A 26,379-nucleotide genomic window follows, 5' to 3' on the forward strand; every position below is an offset into this window, starting at 1 on the left:
TATTAAACTGGTATGTCTCCATAACAAAAAAAGTTATTGTTTTGGTTCAGTTGCCATAACTCCTCTGTACTAGTCAGGCCTGCAGAGTCGGGTACCTCCAAGCGACTTTGAATCCATACTTTGAAGACAACTCCGACTCTGGATGCAGGATATGACGTCAACGACGATTTCAGCTCTCTAAAAATACCCGACTTCACGGATTTCGACTCCAAGTAAAAGTTGCTGAAAATTTGCTGAATCCGATGCAGTCTCCGAGGTCTCACTCCAGCTCGAACTTCAACGTCAGCTCCGACTTCCTGGCTCTGTGAAAATAATAACAGTTTTTGTTATTCACACATCAAAAATTCTCATTATATAAATCAATTTCGTTAGCTTCATTTATTTCACCATGAAATGGGGTTTATTTCATGGTGAAATAAATGACCCCGATAAAATTGGTCAAAATTATTTCATAGTTCTAGCCAATTTTAGTAAAATCCCTTAGGGGGTATATCAAATAATTAAAAAAAATCAACTTTCAAAATTTCAACTTTTCAGAATAATTTAAGCTTAAGGACCCCATTTCATGGCCAAAATAATGACCCTGACGAAATTGGTCAAAACTATCCCATAGTTCTAACCATTTTAAACAAAGTCCCTTAGGGGGTATATCAAATAATTTAAAAAATCAATTGCCAAAATTTCAACTTTTCAGAATAATTTAAGCTTAAGGACCCCATTTCATGGCCAAAATAATGACCCCGACGAAATTGGTCAAATTATCCCATAGTTCTAACCATTTTAAACAAAGTCCCTTAGGGGGTATATCAAATAATTAAAAAAATCAACTTTCAAAATTTCAGTTTTTTAGAATAATTTTAGCTTAAGGACCCCATTTCATGGCCAAAATAATGACCCTGACGAAATTGGTCAAAACTATCCCATAGTTCTAACCATTTCAAACAAAGACCTTTAGGGGGTATATCAAATAATTAAAAAAAATCAACTTTCAAAATTTTATTTTTTTAGAATAATTTTAGCTTAAGGTCCCCATTTCATGGCTAAAATAATGACCCCGACGAAATTAGACAAAATTATCCCAAAGATTTAAACATATTTAACAAAAGAAAAAATAATAACAGATTGTGTTATGGACACTTAGAAACTTTTCCATTTGTGCGATTTATGGTAATTTTATTTCTAAGTCAGTATACCGAACGAATACCAAATTTTGTTATTAGGAGAGTTTTTGAAATGTATAACATTTCCTCTTATTAGCGTGTTATTAAACATTTTCAATATAATATCACTTCAATACCAAATTTTGTTATTTTATCAGAAACTGTTATTATTTTTTCTTCTTGATGTTGAACTTCAGGATAAAATAATAACACTTTTTGTTATTTTAACAGGATTTGTTATTGAAATATTATTAATTTTGTTATTACCGTCTGCCCGGGTACTTGTTATCATTAAGATTGAGTAAGACAAATTAATCATCAAAGTATTGATCCAGCTTCCACAAAAAAAACTCTCAAAAAAGCCATGGTGGGACAACATAACAACTCTTGGAAAACCCACCCGTCCCAGCTTAGCACACTCACTCGAGAATGGGAGAAACCTCCTTGAAGTTAAAAACATGGTAGTTTGGCCAAATGTCAACCAAAATCAGTGAAACTGAATTGACAAATGGACAGAACAAAAACAACGAATTTGCTGCACAAAACACAACATTGATTAAATTCTGAAACAACTTCCACAAAAACAAAACCTCTAAAAAGTCATGATGGGACAACTTAACAGCCCAACTTTGCAGAGTAACTCGACCAAGAGAAGAAAAACTTTGGAATTTTAAAAATGATAGATTTGCAATCCAAACTTCAAGAAAAGTCAGTGAGACAGAATTGACAAATGGACAGAACAAGTTTGCTGGACAAAACTTTGAAAATGCATCAAGATTTGTAAGACAAATTAAGCATCATAATAGTGATAAAACTTTCTCAAAAACAAAATCTCAAAAAAGCCATTCTGGGACAACCCAACCAAAACTGACCACCCAACCGTCCCAGCTTAGAACAGTCACTCGAGACAGTCTCGCTTTCTTTGGAATTCGCCACTCGTCAGAATTATTAAAATCGATAGATTTACAATTCAAACGACAACCAAAATCAGTGAGACAGAATTGACCAATGGACAAAATACAAATTTGCTGTTCAACACATTTGAAAATGAACTACTTGTTATCATTAAGATTGAGTTAGACAAAATAATCATCAAAATATTGATCCAGCTTCCACAATAAGTGAGACAGAATTGACAAATGAACAGAACAAATTTTCTGTACAAAACATTTGAAAATGCATCAAGATTTGTCAGACAAATTAACCATCAAAATATTGAAAAAAAAAACTTCCACAAAAACAAAATCTGCAAAAAGCCATGGTGGGACAACCCAACCACAACTGGCCACCCAACCGTTCCAGCTTAGGACACTCACTCGAGAAGGATGATGCTTTCATCCCATCCGGAATGAAGTGACATAACTCAACACGCAAATTTCACCGAACAAAACGGATGGCCATAAATTCGAAGGCTATGAACGGCTCGGCTGTCCCATACATTATTCAAAGTGGCAACAAATCCCCCCACCATTACTCCGACCAGCAAACCAACCGTGGTCAGTTTCGGCTTTTCCATTGAATATTTACGCTCTAGCTAAAAGTCCTTCCGCAGCCTGTGTGTCCTCGGGACAGTAACCCGGAAAGCCGATGCAGGCCGACCCTAGCCCTAACCTGCATGCAATTTGATTACGGAGAGGCAGAATTCAATTAAATCTCACCGGAGTCCTGGCGACCTTGCCCTTTCACGGGCTGCCACTGACACACGGGTCTTGTTCTCGCTGCTGCGATGGTGAAGAGCATATTTTTTCCGTTATCCTTGGTTGACTTGGTTGCGATCAATGGGGACAATTGGTGTCAAGGATTGGACAAGTTATTCAGACATTTGAAAAAAAGCAAACAAGCAACCTTGAGACAAATTTGACCACTTGGTCACCCATATTTACGAAATTTTGAAACTTAACATGTATAAAAGATCAAAAACAATAACAATTGGGACAATTTTGACTGTTTTACATAACACAAAGCTGAGGTTACCTTACAAGTACCTAGTTTTAAAAAAGTTGGGACAAATTTGACCACTTGGTCACCCGTACTACAAAACAAACAGATAAGTTTTTCAGTGTGGCGTAGCAGGTGTGTTCAACGATCAAAACGGTGGGACAGCACATGGACGTTGAATATAAAAAAAATATCAAAACAATAATACTTGGGACAACTTGGACTTTTGGACGTAGAATAAAGCTGAGAAAAAAATTATCTTAAAAGTTGAGTAAAATTTGTCAATTAGACAATGTAAAAGTGGGACAATATTTTTGATATTGACCAATTGGACATTTTGATGATGGATCGAATGTTTCACAAGAATAATGCAAATTGTGAAAAGAACTTTAAAAAAAATTAAATAAATGATGAAATAGTTCTATAATGATGAAAAACCACATATTTGAGACAAATGGGTCCACTTGGACACACCACCAACCAACACTCACCAATTTACCCTAATCATCCGTGCTCGGTGACACATAAAGCAAATTCGACGTGGATTCCAGCAGATCGTGTTCCAGCGTAAGGGAAGCATAAAAAATCATATTGGCAGCCGGCCGGCGCGGCCAAGGGGCGGGACAGCCGCCGTGGCCATTAGGGGGTTGAAGATTACACTCTTATTTATATCGCCCCCGAATTTTTTTTGCCAACCTTCCAAGTGTCACGGCATAATTTGATTGCCGACTGGGGTGTGGGTGGGAGGACGCTTCGCGGGGTAGCTTTCTCAATCACGTACTAAAGTTGGGACAGCGGTTGTTTTTACTACACTGGCTGGTTGAACACGGGCTTACTATATTCATACTTACATTAGTTGGTTGGAGAGAGAATAAAAAAGTTGGAAAAGGGATGGCACATAACTTCCGACAAAGTTAAGGCATTTCTCACCTGGAAGCGGACACGGTGGGAATTTTTAGACCTGTCTGTGTGTTAACATCTATAAACTAGACTCTTCGTTGGAAACAGTCGGAAAAATATGTTTTTTTTTTGCACTGTAATTTGGATTTGGCCCGCACTTTTCTCTCGCACTTTTGACAACAAAATTTTCAAAAACTAGGCAACCAGCAGTTGTTTATTTACATTTCCAGTCGCAGTTTCCACCAAACTGGACATTCGCACTTTAAAATTGCGATTGACAGGTGAGCAACATCAGCTCGCTTTGATCATTTTTTGAGAAAATTAAAATTTCCCAAGCCAGTTTGACAAGTCGCAATAGTGCGATCGATAGCAATAATTTAGTGCGAAGTCCAAGTTAGTGAGAATTGCGCAATAGGCACAGTAAAATAAACATGGAAATCATTATGTTTATTAATAAGCAAATATGTAATGTCCGAATGAAATTTTGAATTTACATACAAGAAATGTAATTTTACTACTTTTCCTGTGTAATTCGACATTTTTTTTACCAAATTTACTTTTTTCCAAATTAACCAATATTTTCTGTAACTTTCAGAGCATATAATTTATGACAGAATAAAATTATTAATTCACCTCTAGAAAATAAAATTTCACTACTTTTCGTGCCTGATTCTAAATTTGAGAAAAATGATTAATTTACACGAATAAATTTTAACTTATTCCATATTTATAGGTTTTTTGGTACCGTAAAACGGGGTGACTTTGATAGGTTCGCGATTTTTTTAAAAAATGAAGAGTACAATTAAAATACGTAAGAAATGGTTTAGAATCATAATAACCGTGGTAGAGAAGTGTTCAAAGAACCTCAAGAAGAACTTTTCATGAAATTTTAAATAGTTTAAAAAGTTAGTTAACTATAGTTCAGAAAATGTTGATGAAAGTCATAATTTTAAACTTTTCAAAGTGTCATGATTTTCTCAATGAATAAGATTTTGAATCGGTGAACGGAATGCATGTTCGGATTCTTTGGACAATTTTCCAATAAGAGATGGTTAAATAAGTTTGTAAATAATAAATATATGTGTTTTTGAAACACAATTCAAAAATTTTTAAAATTTATAGGCAATTTTAGTTGAACAAATTTCATTTAAAATGTAAAGACTTGTAATTCGTGCTTCGAATTCAGTATAAAATGCAATATAAATCAATAATTTTATAAACAAAACATTTTTAAAAAAAAAATCAGTCAAAATTCCGACTTTTTAAAAATTTTACCTAAAATTTGCGTTTTGTTAAAAAACATATAAACTTAGTTAACTAAATAAATTGAAAATTGATTTTTTTTTCTTAAAAGCTATGTCAGCTACTTTAGTGATGGTACATTTAACGTACAAATTAAGTTTGAAAATCTTTAATATGATTTTAACAAGAAAAACTATGACTATCAAAGTCGTCCCGAAATTTATACTAAGAATTTTTAACGTAACTATTTTTCTAAACACTATTCCAAAAACTTTTTTTCCACAATAGAACATGGACTTTGTGTGGCCTACCCCAGTACATGTTTTAAAAATAATAATCGTGAAAAAACCTTACCTGTTGGAAAATATTCCAAAAACAAATTTAAATCCTATCAAGGTCACCCCGGTTTACGGTACTTCTGGTTTTCGATCTTCGCTTTATCAATATTTATCTATCAGTTGAACATTTCTTCAGTCTTTGACACAGTAGAAAAATATGATAAATTTTGTTGGTGTAGTTTTACTCATTCCACATAAATGGCGGTAGAATTGCATCGAAAAAGAGAAAAAAATAAATAACCATTAAATGTTCAAACCTCCCAAAATTGAACTTTTTTTACTGTGCGCTTCATCATCTTCATTCCTCGATTTCCTCTCTTTCTCGAAGATTCTTTCGCGATGGTCTCTTAATTCTAGAAAATCGTCTGTTTTTGTTTGTAGAACGTTTCCATAATTTGCTCCCAAAATTAACAATCGAGCTAGAGGGTGACGAGCGGGAATTCCCGGGAAATCGACAATTTTTGGACCTCTCGATTCCCGGGAAATTCAGTCGAGACTCCCGGGGAATTTTATACTTATTAATATCGAAGCACAATTATACAATTCTAAATTGTATAGAACATTGGAAGTTCAATGTTCGATGTCCAAGTTCGAATAAACCAATGCTTCTCTGATCTTCTTATTCAAAAAGTTTAAAATTTAACTTGTCAAAAATTCCAATAACTATAATTGAGAGAAGCCAAAACAAATTGGACCCCAAAATTTATCTTCTAAGAGGGAAAAGCTTAACTGTATCAAGATAATTTCCTTTCTTGATGTCAGTAAGCCATTTTGTGTTTCATGTCAACCTCAATATTCAATTATATTTTAGAAAAACAATTGTGAACGTTCGGGTTTTCCTGATAAATGTAAATATTTCTTCAATCAATATTAACAGTTAACCTTAAAAAGGAAAAAAAAGTTTAAATTGTTGTATTTAATTCGTTGTTTTCATATTGCAAGTATCCCGATACTGGGAAAATATATATGAGCAATTCTCGCTGAAACCGTCCCACTAGATGCACATGTTCTCAAATCGTTACGGCAATGTTCTCATTCGATTCAGTGCACCAAAAAACCATTAAAACAACCTTCGAATCATTGAAAATGTCAGCCGTTAGCCACCTGTAAAAAAAAACTTGTATTGAACTATGGATTTTTTCGAAAAAATGCCCTAATTTGGAGAAATGATATCTCCCAAAATACATTACCAAACATCAAAAAGTTATATATCGTTGGAAAGGTAATCGCGAGGGCTTTCTATCGCACTTTGAAAAACATTTCAAAAATTATTTTTTCAAGGGTAATTTTAAGGGTTTTTGAGAAACTTACTCTTAATTTTGAATTTTGACCGTGTTCGCAACCACTTATCATTACGCAACCATTTTCATTCGAAAGATTGGAAGATTTTGCATAAAATCAACTTGAGAAAAGTAGTGTAATGAAATAGTTTTCGTATAGTTATTAACGGATGAAAGAAATTGGTAAAATTTCAATTAAAAATAACCAAAGCTCAGACTTCAGAAATGAGCCCAATTTACAGTCAAAACAAAGCAGGATTGTATTTGAGCCGAATGTACAGTCATCTGAGGCAAATCTGGACATATAGGATGAATAGGGACAGCTATTTCAACTATGCTTTCACTCATCAGATCATATTTTTAAATTGTTTATGTAAAAACATACATAAACAAACAAGTTTCTAAATTTTAAGCTTTTAAGTACTCTGAAAACTAATGTCCTTACTTAGACTGTAGTCTCGATTCGCCACATTTCACTGAAGTAATATTTTATGTACAGAATTTGTTTTGGGAAGGTCTGCTTTATTTCTATAACAATGGCAAGGTTAAAATCAATATTTTTTTGATAAAGTTAAAATTTTGTGGGGCTGTTGATACCATAAAAACAAGCAAAAAACTCGATTTTCGTCCAAATCGGAATACGCCCTTTCATAAAACACAAGTCAATTTATGATAAATTTATCTTAATTTGAGATTAAAAACTACCTCCAATTGAAAACTGAATAAAAAATAAACTAAAATTAAAACAAAAAAAAAAGTAAAAAATCCCTTTACCCCACACACGGGGCAAAGCTACGCACTTAATTTTTTAGGGTAATTGCCTGGTTCTCGACATAAAAGCGATTGGGTAAATCCTAGTACTACGTTTTGAAAACAAGTAATAAGGATACCATTTGGTATATATGTACAACGAATCAAAAATATGTTATGGTCAACGGTGACAGAATGATTTGTCACTAGGTGCGTACCTATGCCCCGCTCTTCTCTATTCTATGTAAAAAAATTGGGATCATTTAATTTTTATTTTTAATTATTCTCAATATGAAAACCAAGTTTAAAATTTTCATTTGTGCAACAAAAATACATTGAAAAAAGTTTTAATTGAAAAACATACACCTATTATCTAATTATCTTTCTAGTGAGTTTTGACTCGACATTGTACTGCTTGCGGTTTCAGAGATATCGCAGTTTGTCAATGAAGGTTTTTAACATGTTTTGCAAAAAAAAAGTGAATCTTTGGGGTGGTGTCAAATAAAAGGGCGTCGTCCTATTTGGACGAAAATCGAGTTTTTTTGCTGGTTTTCATGGTATCAACAGCCCCACAAAATTTTAACTTTATCAAAAAATACAAGGATTTCCAGAAGCGTTTATTACTTGCCAGTCTGCCAATTAATTACTTAAATTACTGGTCCAAAATGATTAATTACATAAATTACTTAATTACTTTTCACTACGACAAAAAACATTTAATTTAAATTTAAGTATTCATTTCTACGGTTCTAAACTGAATTATTTATAAATAGCTCATTCGATAGCTCTTTCAAAAATTATTATTGGGCATTTTTCGGGAAAAAGCACATTTGTAGGAAAAGCATAAAAAAATTATCAATTCTAATGTAGTTCTTGCAAAAAAAAAAAACATATGTTATTAATTATTTAATAAAAATGAATAGATTTCGGATTCACAAAAAAAAAATCATTGGGAAATATATCATGGCGTTGCTTTTTGTTGTTAATCAGCTTCGATAAACAATATGATTAAAATAAATTTTAGGAGAGTTTTAGGAGAGGACTATGGTGAATAAGGCCTTCTACATACAGAACCAGTCTTTTTTAATCTTTGTTATTCACTCTTATTTGGAATTAATAAAATACTGTTATATTATATATAAATAGTAAATAGTTCCGTTGAAGAAGTACAATTTAAAAAAATCTATTACTTTAATTACTCAAAAATTACTTTAATTACCAATCATTACATTAAATTACTCTAATTACCATGAATTACCAAGTAATTAAATAATTACTTAATTACCAGCTAAAAATCAAAGTAATTATTAATTACTTGCCAGTCTTAGGCCTTGCTGGAAACCCTTGAAAAAATATTGATTTCAACTTTGCAATATTTTGTGAACGATTGAGGTTATAGAAATAAAGCAGACCTTGCCAAAACAAATTCTGTACATAAAATATTACTTCAGTGAAATTTGGCGAATCGAGACTACAGTCTTAGTAAGGACATTAGTTTTCAGATTACTTAAAAGCTTAAAATTTAGAAACTTGTTTGTTTATGTATGTTTTTACATAAACAATTCAAAAATATGATCTGATGAGTGAAAGCATAGTTGAAATAGCTGTCCCTATTCATCCTATATGTCCAGATTTGCCTCAGATGACTGTACATTCGGCTCAAATACAATCCTGCTTTGTTTTGACTGTAAATTGGGCTCATTTCTGAAGTCTGAGCTTTGGTTATTTTTAATTGAAATTTTACCAATTTATTTCATCCGTTAATAACTATACGAAAACTATTTCATTACACTACTTTTCTCAAGTTGATTTTATGCAAAATCTTCCAATCTTTCGAATGAAAATGGTTGCGTAATGATAAGTGGTTGCGAACACGGTCAAAATTCAAAATTAAGATTAAGTTTCTCAAAAACCCTTAAAATTACCCTTGAAAAAATAATTTTTGAAATGTTTTTCAAAGTGCGATAGAAAGCCCTCGCGATTACCTTTCCAACGATATATAACTTTTTGATGTTTGGTAATGTATTTTGGGAGATATCATTTCTCCAAATTAGGGCATTTTTTCGAAAAAATCCATAGTTCAATACAAGTTTTTTTTTACAGGTGGCTAACGGCTGACATTTTCAATGATTCGAAGGTTGTTTTAATGGTTTTTTGGTGCACTGAATCGAATGAGAACATTGCCGTAACGATTTGAGAACATGTGCATCTAGTGGGACGGTTTCAGCGAGAATTGCTCATATATTAGCTATTTGTTTTAACTTTACAAAAATCATGCAACAAGCTTGTGAAACTTTTAAAAAATCACTCAGAGCGAATAAAGATTCGTTAACATTTCGATCTTGTATTTGCAGATTCAGAAAAAAATAATCAAAAGGTAGATATAACTCCTCAGATAAAGAGGAAACTGAAGTTAGCGTTTCTTAGAATAAGTATAAATTAAATGTAGCTTAGTTGATTGAAAAAAAAAACAATATTATTACATTGTCTTTTAAATTAATGCCACTGTTAGCATAGAAAAAAAACTCCCGGAACCCGGGAATTCCCGGGAAATGGCCAAATTCAACTCTCGATTCCCGGGAAATTGAAAATCTCGAGAATCGTCACCCTCTAAATCGAGCCTATATTTAACATCATCCTGTGACCTGTTCTTGGATTGGTTGCATCTCTTCCTAAATGGTCCTCTTCAGTATTGAGAATCAGGGAATAGACTATATTTTATTTGATAATGTGGACAGTTTTTATGACAAAATTACAACTTTTCATATTTTTTTTTTGCAATGTAAAATCACATCATATAACATGTAATTTTACATCTTCCTCATAAATAAAAGTAAATGTACATATAAAGGATAAACAGAGAGAACACGTTTTTTTTTTTGCAATATTTTTAGTTTTTATGACTTAAGGCCGTTGCAAATATTTTTTGAAGTTTATGTCCATCGACTCTGACCAAAGTCGAGGAGGAACAGAAAAATTAAAAAGGTTAAAAAAATTAAATTACAGGCCACGGTTTTATCATTTGAATGAAAAATTGTTTTTTAATGCATTATATACCTGTCCAGTTGTTTTGCAATCATAAGTTTCCAAAATTTAGAATTGACGTAAATTTTATTTTTGTGAGAAAAAAAGTTTTTGCGGTGCTGAACATTCTAATTTCATCAAAAATATTTTGAACTTTAAACGAACCCAAACAAGCTAAATATGATAATCAATGCACAAAAAAGCATTTTAGATTGTTTTGAGTTCTTTTTTTGAGTCTATTTCCAATGAAATTTTTCAGTTTTATGAAAAAATATTTTTTTGCCCCTTGATTTTTCGAACCAATTTTGAAGGGGGAGGGGTGACATAAACTTTGAAAAACATTTGCAACGGCTTAAAAATAATGAAAAATGACAAATTCAAGCTTAGCTTTAATAATAATCTTAAAATAGATAGGGGAAATATACCCATTTTAATCACACTAAGCCGTTCGACCAATTCTCATCACTTTTGCCGTTTCTGCTATTAAATCAACATTTTCAGATGTTTCAACAATGGAGAGTTGCTTGCTCACTTTTATTTGAGCTATTTATTACTTTGGAACAGTCAAAAACACTTTATATAAGCTGTAATTCATGATCAAAGTGCTGATAGGCCGATAATAGAAATAGGCTGAGAAAGGGTATAGTTCCCCTAATTGTCCTTATTTCATATTTTATACCAAATAAATCGGAACGATCGTTTCCGAGATATCGTCAGTTGAAAATTACAGACTATTTTAGCAATTAGCTTTAAGAACGGATTTTTCTTTTTTCGATTTAAATTGTGTGTCCACATTTTTGATATTTCACAACAATTTTTTTTTCAAAAACTAATATCTCCTAAACTAGATTTTGCACCTCACAATGACTCAAAATATGTATTTTTTAACCCTCTAAAAATATCAATAAATTTCGAAAATAAAAATAAACTTATTCTGAGAACATAACTTAAAGGCAAAAATTTAGAAAATTAAGAAATACGTTTTTTATGAGGTCCAACTTAAAGTGAAAACCAAACTATTTTTTTCTAAAAAGTCCTAATTATAACTTACAACTCTTAAATCAATTAGAAAATTTCTTCTCAAGATACAGATTTTCAAATATTAACATGCCCATTTTGTTGGACTAGCTCACAAAATTTTAAAGTAAAACTAATGATGTAAAATGGCTTCTTTTGACAAAAAAAAAATAACAAAGTGTCATGCAAATAAAAAAATACAAAATTAAATATCTCGAAGAGAATAACTCACAATCTTTTATGTCAGAACAAATTAAAAAAAATGCCGCTTTCACGTTAATTCAGGTAAAAAAATAGTAAAAAATAATTTATAAAATTAAAATTTTACGCTCACCATATTTATAATTAAATTCTTTCTATTTACACACTGTTGTCTCAGAAAAAACGTAAAAGATTACTTTAATAAATGTAAATCTACATTATTGTATGTGTAACTCTCCATTTGTTTAAAAGTTGAAATAAAGTTTCATCAGCAAAATTATACCATCAAATTTTAATACATTTAAGTAAGCTTGTGTAAGCGCAAAGTGAAAACAAAAAGGATGTAAAATCAACTCTCTGATAAAATTATGAGAAAGGCAATTTTGTATAGCCTTCGTGTGAGTAAAACTTGCAATTTTACCAAAAAAACATTACATCAGGGAGCTATTTTTTACGAATAAGATAAATTTTCCGAAAACAAAAGCAGATTAACACTGGTTACTTTTCAACTTCCAACTAATACATTTTCTTACATTAGATTTTCGATAAAATCTCTTTGATTTTTGATAAAATCACGTAAAATTATTTCGATAGAACGGCATACTCAGTTTAAATTTATACTTGATTATTTCAATTTCTTGCAGGAACAACCAACTAAAACAATGGTAACAACATCTGTCGTTTTACCTAGAATTATTTCAAAAAAAATTAATTATAAATTTATTTTCAACATTACCCCAAAACTCCATGGTCACATTTCCACCAGTGCCTCCAAAGAAAAACTCTTCCGCAAAATATTTCCCACTGCTCGCACTTCCCTTCACCACGCAAATATTTCCTGTGGCAGAGCAAAAAAACGGGAAATTCGTTGTGCAAGGAAAGCGTCCCTCCCCCATTTTCCCTCCCACACACAAACACACACACTTTCTCTCTTTCAAAACAACAATCATCGCTCGTCTGCCAGCCAGCAGGCGCTGAATTCAATGCCACCGATATCCGAGGAACCGGAAGAGGGAGAAAGTCTTTTGGAATGATTTTTTTTTGGAAATGTGACGTAAGCGACAAATTTTTGAAGTTGAAAAAAAAAACATATTTTTCGCGAAAAGAAACCGAAATTTGGCACTTACGTCACTTTCCCCGAAATCCCGACCAATCGGGAAAATTAGAACACAGCACGCTGTGGCAAGATGTGTGTTCGAGTCCGCCGCCGCCGCCAACTCAGTTTCCCAGTGGCGCTCGACGAGAACACAAGTGTTGGGTTGGTCCGGGAGTTTTCCGGGAAAATTTTTGCATCCCCATCCGAGTCGAGCCGGTTTTCCGAAAAGATAAAAGGAATCTGTGTGGTGTTTCAAATTTGCAAGATTGCAACTTTCGTGGGAGGAAGAAGAAAAAGTGCATCCTGGAATTATTGTTGCAGATCGTGTGCTCGCTCTGCGGGGAATCTAATTTCGGGCGCAAAAAGCATGGCATGCTAAGGACTTAAGGGGAAGTTGCAAAGCGGAGTGCAGGTCACGTTGAGCAAGATTGTATTTCTATAGTTTTTCTTTCCGGTGCTGGCAAACAAATAACTAGTGCGAGTTGGAAATTTAATTTTCGGCGAAATGTTCGTTATCACTGTTCTCGCGGGAGCTGAGTGCTAAAAATAGCTGATGCAATTGTGTTTGTGCCATTAGTGGGAGTGTGCTTGTGAGAAACAGTAATCACGATTAAATGCGATTCACGAGAAGATTTCCTAAGTCATAAGCTGGTAAGTTACTGTCGTTAGGAGTTTCTTCACTAAACGATGGTAATTATGGAGAATCTTTAAAAAGAGTATTATCAGAATAAAACAAAAAAAACTATCAAAATTTACTTAGTTGAGTCTCATCCTACACAAAATTGAGACAAATTAGCTGATTGCGACCACTTTGATCCCTATAGACCCTTCTCAAATATCACTCCCGAAGGTCGAACTACCCTTTCTTCACTCGGATGGTGTGTCATACTCCCCCAACTAAGTACACCTCCCCAAAGTGTTTCAGCCACGTGCTCGATTAGCCCACTAACGATGCTGAATGGGAAAAGGGGGCCCCCCTTTCCCCCGTATCATGGGCTATCGATGGCCGGGTCAAGTGATTATCATCAGAGGCCATTCAGCGGTGTGGTGGCGATGTGATGGCTATCGCCAAAAGGGCCAATAATGGGCCATCGGCGTCGCCGTCGTCGTTTGATGATGAGAAACGATAAACTGATGATAATGGACTGTTTTCTTTTTTGTTCACTTTGCATGAAAGAAAGACAAAAGAAGTGTTTTTTTTTGTTTATCTGAAAATTTAAAATTATTTTTGATACCATTGATGGTTGCCGAACTGAAAGAGGGATTGTTTTTTCTTTTGTTTTGCTTTTCAAAAAAATATTTATTCTCATAGGAAGGTAGGAATGGGAAAATACTGGCCAATAAATCATTAGCGTCGATAAATTTCCTTGGTGCCGGAGTAAACATTGCTCCAGGTGGATTGCGTCCATTTATAAAGGCAAGATAAACTCATAATTCATCGTGGAAATCTCTTCTATCAGCTTAGGAAAGATTCTTGTTATCGTATAGTTGCTATACAGTAACAGCATTCCCTTCTCAATTGGCTTTTTTTTAATATTTACTCAATTTCACCATTAAGAAAATCCCACAAAAAAACAATGTTATCATTTTGTTCTGTAAAAAATTTAACATTTTTCAACATTAAAATGAAACAGATCTTCCTCTAATCCATTTGTGTTCAGAACATTAGTTCTTAAAATCAAAAAAAAAACTATAAAATTACTTTTTTTCTAATTTGGGTTATAAATCAAGATTCATTGGTATTTTTTTCAATCAGATATATTCGATAAATGAATAATTTTCGCATTTTTTATTTGGCTCAACCATTGCATACACGTTTGGTATGCACAGAGAATCAATTTTCTTTAACTTCCATACAAGTTTCCATCCAAATTTAAGATGGGGTTATGCAAAATTCTCAAAAATGTGTATCTTGAAAAAAACTTTTTATGTATTATTTTTTGCCTCGGTAATAGGTAATGAAAATTCAGAAAAACAACACAAAAATCAAAATGTATGAAAAAAATATTATTTTTTTCCTATTTTCAACCGCTGCTAATATTTTTAAAAGTTTTTGTCCCTCGGCCCTGGCTGGGGCCGTGGGAAATTGGACAAAAAACTATGAAAATGAGAAATAACATGTCATAGTTTCAACGTTTGTGTGACAAAAGTGTTTTAAATGCATTGTACACTAATTCAGTTGTTCAGCAATCATTAGTTTTCAAAATGTGTAAGATTTGATGAAACCAAAAGTTTCAGCTGAAAAAAATGTCGTGCGGTTCTGTACATCGAAAGAGATTGTTTGAATCAACCAAAACATACATAAAAATAATTCTAAACGCATTTTAAATTGATATCGGCTGATTGCACTTAAATTTCTTTTAAAATTTTTGACTTCCATGGAAAAACAATTTTTTTCGCCTTACGATTTTTGAGGCGACTGTTTTTTAAGGTCTTTTGAGGGGCACAAGTCAGATTGTTTTAAAATCGATTTTTTACAAATTTTAGAAATAATATTTGTTTTCATGTTTGATTTAAAATCGAATTTACAATCAAAAATATTATTACAATGATCATGCTTTTAAATATGAGCAATTCTCTACGAAATCGGTCTTTTTTCTTCAATTTTAATTTTTGTATTTTTAATCCGGCTGAAACTTTTTTGGTGCCTTCGGTATGCCCAAAGAAGCCATTTTGCATCATTAGTTTGTCCATATAATTTTCCATACAAATTCGGCAGCTGTCCATACAAAAATGATGTATGAAAATTCAAAAATCTGTATCTTTTGAAGGAATTTTTTGATCGATTTGGTGTCTTCGGCAAAGTTGTAGGTATGGATACGGACTACACTGGAAAAAATAATACACGGTAAAAAAAATTTGGTGATTTTTTTATTTAACTTTTTATCACTAAAACTTGATTTACAAAAAAACACTATTTTTAATTTTTTTTATTTTTTGATATGTTTTAGAAGACATAAAATGCCAACTTTTCAGAAATTTCCAGGTTGTGCAAAAAATCACTGACCGAGTTATGAATTTTTTAATCAATACTGATTTTTTCAAAAAATCGAAATTTTGGTCGTAAAAATTTTTCAACTTCATTTTTCGATGTAAAATCAAATTTGCAATCAAAAAGTACTTTACTAAAATTTTGATAAAGTGCACCGTTTTCAAGTTATAGCCATATTTAAGTGACTTTTTTGAAAATAGTCGCAGTTTTTCATTTTTTTAAATTAGTGCACATGTTTGCCCAGTTTTGAAAAAAATAAATTTTCAAATCAAGACAAACATTTTAAAAGGGCGTAATATTGAATGTTTGGCCTTTGTGAAATGTTAGTCTTGATTTGAAAATTCCAAAAATATTTTTTTCGAAGAGATCGGAAAATTTCACAAATGTTTCATATATTAACATTCAAAATCGGACCATTAGTTGCTGAGATATTGACGATAGAAAATGGTGGGTTGTTTGGGTGAAACTTAGAAAACATCAATTTTCCTGTTTTTAAACCTTTGCATTGCAATATCTCAGCAACTAAAGGTCGTATCAACAAAGTCCAAATAAGCAAAATATAGAGAATTTTCTCAGCTTTTCAAAAATATTTTTTTCAAAACTGGGCAAACATGTGCACTAATTTAAAAAAATGAAAAACTGCGACTATTTTCAAAAAAGTCACTTAAATATGGCTATAACTTGAAAACGGTGCACTTTATCAAAATTTCAGTAAAGTACTTTTTGATTGCAAATTTGATTTTACATCGAAAAATGAAGTTGAAAAATTTTTACGACCAAAATTTCGATTTTTTGAAAAAATCAGTATTGATTAAAAAATTCATAACTCGGTCAGTGATTTTTTGCACAACCTGCAAATTTCTGAAAAGTTGGCATTTTATGCCTTCTAAAACATATAAAAAAATAAAAAAAATTAAAAATAGTGTTTTTTTGTAAATCAAGTTTTAGTGATAAAAAGTTAAATAAAAAAATCACCAAATTTTTTTTACCGTGTATTATTTTTTTCCAGTGTAGTCCGTATCCATACCTACAACTTTGCCGAAGACACCAAATCGATCAAAAAATTCCTTCAAAAGATACAGATTTTTGAATTTTCATACATCATTTTTGTATGGACAGCTGCCGAATTTGTATGGAAAATTATATGGACAAACTAATGATGCAAAATGGCTTCTTTGGGCATACCGAAGGCACCAAAAAAGTTTCAGTCGGATTAAAAAATACAAAAAAAATCGAATGACCGAAATCCTAGAGAACTGCTCATATGAGTTATTCACAGCACTTCGATTTCTTTATTTTTTTTATTTTTGAATTGGGTTAAACTGTATCCATGCTTTCGTTTTATAATTTATATAATTTTTAATTTTGAATGTGATTTTTGCAAAAAATAATTACAAATTTCAAAACTAATTTAAAAATGAAAAAAAAACTAATTTAATCTTCCATTCAAATTTGGCAGTTGTCCATACATAAATGATATATGAAAATTCATAAATCGGTCTTTTGAAGGAATTTTTTGATCGATTTAGTGCCTTCAGCAATGTTGTAGGAGTTGGCTCAAACATATCAAAAATAACAAAAATAAAAATTGTGTTTTAAATGCAAAAAAAAGTTTTAGTGAAAAAAAGTTAAATTAAAAATCATCAAAAAACAAAATTAACGGTGCATCATTTTTTTCAGTGTAGTTCTTATCCATATCTACAACTTTGCCGAAGACATCAAATCGATAAAAAACATGTCTTCAAAAGAAACAGATTTTATATTTTCATATATCATTTTTGTATGGACAGCTGCCAAATTTGTATGGAAAATTATATGGACAAACTAATGATGCAAGATGGCTTCTTTGAGCATACCGAAGACAACAAAACAGTTTCAACAGAATTAAAGATACTGAAATTAAATTAAAAAAAAACGATTTCAAAGAGATTTGATCTTATTCATTCTGAAATGGATGCTGAAAAGTAAAAATTTTTAGCATTTGTATCGAGTTATTCTTTTCAATATTTGTTTTGGTGAAGTGACATTTGACTTAAAATGCCAGTTAAAGGGTGTTTTCTCCGAATTGCAATTTTTTTTTTTGCAACTCCGTCGTGAAACTATTTACTTTTCCTGTCATTCTCAAACGACGAAATAGCCTACTTTTCTTTATTATAAATAGCTCAATCGAATAGTATCCATTTTCAAAACAGCATTTCCCCACGAAAACAGCATGATTCGAAAAAAAAGTTCTCCGATCGGGCTCAAAATTTTTCGGGGGTTCCAAATAATTAGACCCGTATTTTTTTTGTTTGGCCATTAGGGTGACCTACGTCGTGTTAAGGTGGTCTGAAACATGTAAATTTTCATCATTTTTCGCAAAAACCACTTTTTTCAAAAAATCATATCTACGCGCCATTTCAACCGGTTTTTGCTGTCTTAGACGCAAAAGAAAGGTGATTAGTTTGGCTATTTAGGAAAAATAGTAAGAAGTTTCAAAAATCTAGCTTAACATTTAAAAAGGTCGTATGAAAACTTAAAATGCTGTTTTGAAGGTCTCGGGACCAAAGAGCCTATGTCTGAAAATATTTTTATCGGATTTCTCGGAAAATTTTACATAACATATCAAAAAATGATTATGTTATGTTTTTGATACACTGAGATACGATTTTTTGAAAATGAATACTGGGTTTTCCGACGCGCCACGCGCAAAAATGGCGAAAACGGGAAAAAATAGTTTTTTTTTAACATAAACTGCGAAAACTTCAAAATTTCAGCGATGACCTATACATAATAGGGTACCAAAATTTTCGTAATTGAAATACGCAACTTTTGGTACCCTAACATGTATAGGTCATTGCTGAAATTTTCTAGTTATTGCAGTTTTAGTGAAAAAAGATTTTTTCCGTTTTTGTCAATTTTCCATTTTTGCGCGTGGTGCGTCGAAAAACCCAGTTTTTATTTTCAAAAAATCGTATCTCAGAGTATCAAAAACATAACTTCAACATTTTTTGATATGTTATGTAAAATTTTCCGAGGAATCCGATAAAAATATTTTTAGACATAGGCTCTTTGGTCCCGAGACCTTCAAAACAGCATTTTAAGTTTTCATACGACCTTTCAAATGCTAAGTTGGATTTTTGAAACTTCTTACTATTTTTCCTAAATAGCCAAACTAATCACCTTTCTTTTGCGTCTAAGACAGCAAAACCGGTTGAAATGGCGCGGAGATATAATTTTTTAAAAAAAGTGGTTTTTTGCGAAAAATGACGAAAATTGCCATTTTTTGGACCGCCCTAACACGACGTAGGTCACCCTGATGGCCAAACAAAAAACATACGGGTCAAATTATTTCGGCCAAGGAACCCCCAGAAAAATTTTGAGCCCGATCGGAGAACTTTTTTTTCGAATCATGCTGTTTTCGTGGGGAATTGCTGAAAATAAATGCTGAAAAAATCGAAGCAAACTGTGCCTGTGGTCGGACGCGTTTTTTTGTTTGCTGTCATTTTTGACCTCCCGTTTATCTTTGAAATTTTCTTTAAAATGTGCAAAATTAGTTAAAATAAGAAGACTTTGTTACTCGGGTGCCAAACACTAACAGCGGAACTGGTGGAAGTGCGTCGGAAGTTATTTTCGAGTAACATTGGAAATTCGACTTCCACGACTACGGAAGCAAAAAAGGCAGGAACAACATTCGAAAAGTGACCTTTAACGAAGAGTTCCTGTGTGTCCAGTTCCAGTTCCTGCCACATAAGATCCAGGACGGCGTTGGGGTTGTTTTGGATGGCCTTGCCGACAACAGCGTCAATCAAGAATGACTGAAGTAGGTGTGGGTGATGTTCATCGTCTGGCCACTTCAGAGTCATGTGACGCTTGCCGTATATCGTGGGATACCATGTCCGTGGCCGGGAGTTCTGCTGATTAAACAGATTCAAAACAAGAATTCAAGAAAAACGAAGATTCGAGTGGAACATAACGAGTCAATTAGGATTGAGCCGTTTTAGAAGGATTCGTATTTTTGGTGAGAGCTTTCCATTTTTAAATTTCAAATAACCCATACATCCACTCTAACATTCAAACATTTCACTGAAGACAACTACGCCAACCATATTATATACGCGGTAGGGTGTTCCCTTGGTCGTTCGCTGTGAGTTGTGGATTGCCTGCTTCTCTAATGAAGGTTCGACTGAGGGGGCATGCTTATTAATTTCTCGTCGCTCCATACCCTCAGTGACGTGATGGGAGCAAGGGCGTCTATGCAAAGTGTCCCTACACCCGCTACAAATTTCTGGCGCTTGGGGAGGGAAGAGGGAAACCATTTTGATATATGCGCCGGTATTTGTAGCACTAAAATTCGTGCAAAAAAACTTATGCACGTGGGTGTACAGATTACGGAGTAAAAGATGATCGAATTGTTCACCTAGCGCTCACATGTGTTCCAGGACCAAGTTGCCTGCGGGTATGGGGATCATACATACATACATACATACAATTGCTGAAAATAAATGCTGAAAAGTTATATTTTTCAGCACTGTAAAGGATGCTGAAAAGTTGAACTTTTCAGCACTTGTTTCGAAAAGTAATACTTTTCAACATTTTTTTTCATTTAAACGATTCATTGATTAAATATATGGACATTTGACCTATAGTTTTATTCAAAGGGTGTTATTAGGAATTGGGTCATTCCATCTCAACTGTGCACGAAAAAGTGCAAATTTGAAAATTACCCTCTCCGATCCTGCTCAAATTTGGCAGAGCTGTTGATACTATCAAAACATGCAAGAATCCCGAATTTCATCCAAATCGGACCACCCCCTCCATTTTTGTACCTCCCCAAAAAATTGACTTTTTGGCGATTTTTGGCCAAACCTCTTAGTTTCAAACGGTGATAGCTCAGGAACCACAAATCTCAGAAGGTCGTTCTTGAACTCATTTTTGAAGGAAATCGGACGTAGAATCCATTTCCGTGATCAAAATGTTGATTAATTTATTTTTTCTACCTGTATTGCGCAATTGAAAACATTAAATGGCCGTATCTCAAAACTTATTTTTTTTATTTGACCTCACCATCGTGTTCTCCGGCCAATTTTACATAAGAATCACCTATCGACAGAAATGAATATGTTTCGTTCCAGAGATATCGAATTTTAAAGTTTTGTGTTTTCGAGATTACCTGCATCAGCTTCATTCGCCGCATTTGCTAGAAGCACACAGGCGGGCTGATCAATAATTGCTACCTGGCCATTTATTGAAATAATATTTCATCATAAATAATCTTCATCAAATTGAGCAAAAATTAACTGTATAATACTGTAGGAAACTGAAGTTTAATCGCAAATGTTTATCTGCTCAAAAAAATTAATGAAGTGGAGCAAATTAGTGCCATTCAGCAAAAACCCCAAAACCTGCTTTATTATTATTATTATTATAGTTTATTATTGACACTTTACCATAATTCTGATTTATGGTTTAGATTGATCATATTAAATCAATTTTTATATAGTGAGCCAGCTCCATTTCATTGAAATATGATTTTGGTCAAGGTACATTTAATTAAAAAAATCCTTATACGTGAGGACAGCAGCCGTATTGTGTTCCAAGAATCCAAGAATGATAGATGAAAAAAAACACTGTTGTTCGGACGGTGTCGAAATCATCGCAACTAAATTTGGAGAATTAGCCGCTTTGCAGCAGATCAAACTTTGTGATTTTCTTACATTTTTCAGTTTTATACATTTCAGAAATCCTTTTCCTACTCTTTGTGATCGTCCTTCACTAGAGTACAACGTATCAACAAATTTTATTCATTTTAATTCATATTTTTACTCAATAATGTATCGTGCACTTATTTTTCAGTGTTACTAACAAGATTAATAATAATTATTGCATTTTCCTCTCGCTCCGTCGGAATCCAATTCTGCCCTTTACTGTGTGTCGTAATTGCTCTGTCCAGTGGGTTAACACAGAAATTCACTTCATTAATTTTTTTGAGCAGATAAACATTTGCGATTAAACTTCAGTTTCCTACAGTATTATACAGTTAATTTTTGCTCAATTTGATGAAGATTATTTATGATGAAATATTATTTCAATAAATGGCCAGGTAGCAGTTATTGATCAGCCCGCCTGTGTGCTTCTAGCAGATGCGGCGAATGAAGCTGATGCAGGTAATCTCGAAAACACAAAACTTTAAAATTCGATATCTCTGGAACGAAACATATTCATTTCTGTCGATAGGTGATTCTTATGTAAAATTGGCCGGGGAACACGATGGTGAGGTCAAATAAAAAAAATAAGTTGGGGTGTTTTGAGATACGGCCGTTTAAAGTTTTCAATTGCGCAATACAGGTAGAAAAAATAAATTAATCAACATTTTGATCATGGAAATGGATTCTACGTCCAATTTCCTTCAAAATTGAGTCTAAGACCGACCTTCTGAGATTTGTGGTTCCTGAGCTATCGCCGTTTGAAATAGGAGGTTTGGCCAAAAATCGCCAAAAAGTCGATTTTTTGGGGAAGTACAAAAATGGAGGGGGTGGTCCGATTTTGATGAAATTCGAGATTCTTGCATGTTTTGATAGTATCAACAGCTCTGCCAAATTTGAACAGGATCGGAGAGGGTAATTTTCAAATGCTGTTCCGCTTCAGATGGAATGACCCAATTGCAAAAAATGTTGTATGGAACTCGTTGCAAAATTTGATTTTTTCCTCACTCGTCGTATTTATTCAACTCGGTGAAGCTCGTTCGGTAATTGTACGACTCGTGCTAAAAACTTCTTCTTTTTGCAAATTGTTGCATAAACTACTAATTTAACGATTTCTTAGAAAACAAACAATGAATTATTCAACGCGATATAGTTTTCAACGAAACCAGATCCGATTAAAAAAAAAACAACTTTTATAGATTGCCTAAGTAACAAACCACCTCAACCATACACCTATTCAAACAAGTGGCATCGGAAGAGACTACGCACCCTTGACTTTCGACTTGAAAAGTGCTACATTTATGCACAGTATGTACTGCACTCTCTCCAGGAGGATGAGCACAAACCCACCCCCACAAATATAAAATAAAAAAATGCTGGCTAAGCTCGTTCTGCTGCTGAATGGAAGTGGTTGGTGGGAGGAAACCAACCGGGATTTCACCGGCACCGGAGAAGTACCATTTTAATGAGAAACCGGCATGCAGTTTCGTTTCGTTCCGGGGAGTAAAACGCATTAAACTGTAACGATAAATGGCTGCCATTAGTTTGTGTGTTTCGCCGGGCTTTTTCCCCCCCGGGAAAGTGGGATTAAAGTGCAACTTTGGCCAAGAGCTAATGTGGTTCGGCTTGGAATTCAAAATTAGCTGAGGTGAAAATGCACCATTTGAGCATTATTTAAATTATCAAACTTATGGTGGCCACATGTTTGCCGGCACGAAAAACTTCAAATACTGGTATTATTAATCAAACGGTGTCAGGAGGAAAAAAGAAGAAACAAATGCCGGTACGCAAAAGGGGGGCGAAACTGCCAACACGCTGTCGAAACTCCATTAAAATTGATAAGTAAACAGTGACTGACTCGTCACCACACCGTGATGCGTCGGTTTCACGTTAAATAATGCTAATGGCAGAGTGTACAAAGTTTTAAACGTGGGTCTCATGTGCTCCGGAGTTTTCCAATTTGAATTTGCTTACATGAGATGCGATGTTTAACATTTTCGACAAGGAAAATATAACATATGGAGGAAAAGTTTTCTAGTTAGCCCATGAGCGAAATGTTGATGTTTTTTTTTTTTGGGGAATTATGATAATGACCTCAGAGCGGAAAGGTGAAATAAATACATTGGAAATTGGGTAAAAGTTTTGAAAGGTCAGATTCGGGTTCCATAATATTTTTTTTGACAAATTTACACCATTGAAAGATTGGAACTTGATTTGAACTTCTTATAAATGAAAACGGAATCTTTAGAGACTGAAATCTGACGTAACATCTTGTGTGACATCTTCAGAAAACTTTTCCATTCGTTCTCTCGTTGCAAATAAAGTTTTCCCCAAGGGTAAAGTTTTCCAATCAAAGTAGGCTTTTACAACTGTGAGCTCACACACAGCACCAAACACAAAACAGTACAATAAACTTTCCACACTTCACCACCCAAAAAACAACAAACCAAACACTTCGATTCGGCCCCAACCAAAAAGTCAGAAACCAGGGGACAGTGCTCTCATGTTCCGTTTTTTGTCTCACAATGTCTCTCGATAAAAGTCAACAATAAATCACTCTGTTGTTCTCTCTGTCTGTTTGTGTCGTCGCACCACCACCCACTTGTCCTCCCAACACTCCTTCCCTTTTGAAAACAATTCCGGCTCATTACTAAACCTGTAGAACGTTCTCGACTGAATCTAGAATCGAAATGCTCGTCGTTGCGCAAGCACCTCAGCAAGTCCGCGTCCGAGCTCAGCTGTAACGACTGCGGCGGTTCCGGCGACTCGCCGCAGTCCTCGCCCCAGCGGGCCCGCAGCGCGGTCAACCCGAGCATCCCGGGCGTCATCCAGCGGACGCACGGCTTCTTCAACACGCTAAGGGTAAGCAAACTTCAATTCAGCGTTAAATGTAAGAACATGTCTCTTTTAAGTTATTTAACCCTCTGCTGCCAAATTATTTAACCCTCTGTTGCCAAATGTTTTTTTCAAGGATTTTTTTTCCAGGTTATGGAGGTCATTTTGAGCAACTTTTTGGTTAAAAAAACTTCACTTTTCTTGTTTGTTTTATGGGTAATTCTCCGCCAACTCACACAGCAGTTGCCCCGACCCCTCTTCGATTTGCGTGAAACTTTGTCCTAAGGGGTAACTTTTGTCCCTGATCACGAATCCGAGGTCCGTTTTTTGATATCTCGTGACGGAGGGGCGGTACGACCCCTTCCATTTTTGCACATGCGAAAAAAGAGGTGTTTTTCAATAATTTGCAGCCTGAAACGGTGATGAGATAGAAATTTGGTGTCAAAGGGACTTTTATGTAAAATTAGACGCCCGATTTGATGGCGTACTCAGAATTCCGAAAAAACGTATTTTTCATCGAAAAAAACACTAAAAAAGTTTTAAAAATTCTCCCATTTTCCGTTACTCGACTGTAAAAAATTTTGGAACATGTCATTTTATGGGAAATTTAATGTACTTTTCGAATCTACATTGTCCCAGAAGGGTCATTTTTTCATTTAGAACAAAATTTTTCATTTTAAAATTTCGTGTTTTTTCTAACTTTGCAGGGTTATTTTTTAGAGTGTAACAGTGTTCTACAAAGTTGTAGAGCAGACAATTACAAAAATTTTGATATATATACATAAGGGGTTTGCTTATAAACATCACAAGTTATCACGATTTTACGAAAAAAAGTTTTAAAAAAGTTGGTCGTCATCGATCATGGCCGTTCATGGTCACCCGCGACAGACACGGACGACGAAACAAAGAGAAACGCAAAAAGTAACTTTTTCAAAACTTTTTTTCGTAAAATCGCGATAACTTGTGATGTTTATAAGCAAACCCCTTATGTCTATATATCAAAATTTTTGTAATTGTCTGTTCTACAACTTTATAGAACATTGTTACACTCAAAAAAATAACCCTGCAAAGTTAGAAAAAACACGAAATTTTAAAATGAAAATTTTTGTTCTAAATGAAAAAATGACCCTTCTGGGACAATGTAGATTCGAAAAGTACATTAAATTTCCCATAAAATGACATGTTCCAAAATTTTTTACAGTCGAGTAACGGAAAATGGGAGAATTTTTAAAACTTTTTTAGTGTTTTTTTCGATGAAAAATACGTTTTTTCGGAATTCTGAGTACGCCATCAAATCGGGCGTCTAATTTTACATAAAAGTCCCTTTGACACCAAATTTCTATCTCATCACCGTTTCAGGCTGCAAATTATTGAAAAACACCTCTTTTTTCGCATGTTCAAAAATGGAAGGGGTCGTACCGCCCCTCCGTCACGAGATATCAAAAAACGGACCTCGGATTCTTGATCAGGGACAAAAGTTACCCCTTAGGACAAAGTTTCACGCAAATCGAAGAGGGGTCGGGGCAACTTTTCCCGATTTCGTGTGAGTTGGTAGAGAATTACCCTTATATTTTTTCAAAGGTTTTTTTTCAGTATTTTTATTTGCATTTATTTGATTAAGTTAATTTTTGTTTATAATAGTTTTTGGCTTATTCTCCCACCTCCTAACATTTGCCATTTATCTTTTTTTCACAGTCACTTTATCCATTTTTTGTATTTTTTCACATTTTTTTCTATCGAATATCATAATCATTTTAATTATAAGAATGCTAAGATAAAAAGTCTAGGACATAACACAAATTACTGCAAACTTATTTTTACTTTAATTCTAGTAATGTTATCGAACAAAAGCGCAACCTAAATTTACCCCTGAAAAAAACCATTTTAAAATCATTGGCAAATTCTCATAAAACCAATGCAAA

The 26,379-nt window shown here is 33.6% G+C and overlaps 1 protein-coding gene across 3 annotated transcripts in view; it reads left to right on the top strand.

Annotated features, from left to right (window-relative positions):
* LOC120419488 (multiple C2 and transmembrane domain-containing protein) overlaps positions 1–26,379 on the top strand; it is a 105,926-nt gene that overhangs the window by 45,838 nt on the left and 33,709 nt on the right. For 2 of the 3 annotated variants that reach the window (XM_039582175.2, XM_039582176.2), the window contains exon 3: positions 24,285–24,484. In XM_039582175.2, the coding sequence (XP_039438109.1) occupies positions 24,285–24,484 (200 nt within the window). The remainder of the gene's footprint in view (positions 1–24,284; positions 24,485–26,379) is intronic. The other variant, XM_052709497.1, reaches the window with a different exon arrangement.

This window comes from Culex pipiens, chromosome 3 (assembly GCF_016801865.2).
Source record: "Culex pipiens pallens isolate TS chromosome 3, TS_CPP_V2, whole genome shotgun sequence".
NCBI lineage: Eukaryota > Metazoa > Arthropoda > Insecta > Diptera > Culicidae > Culex > Culex pipiens.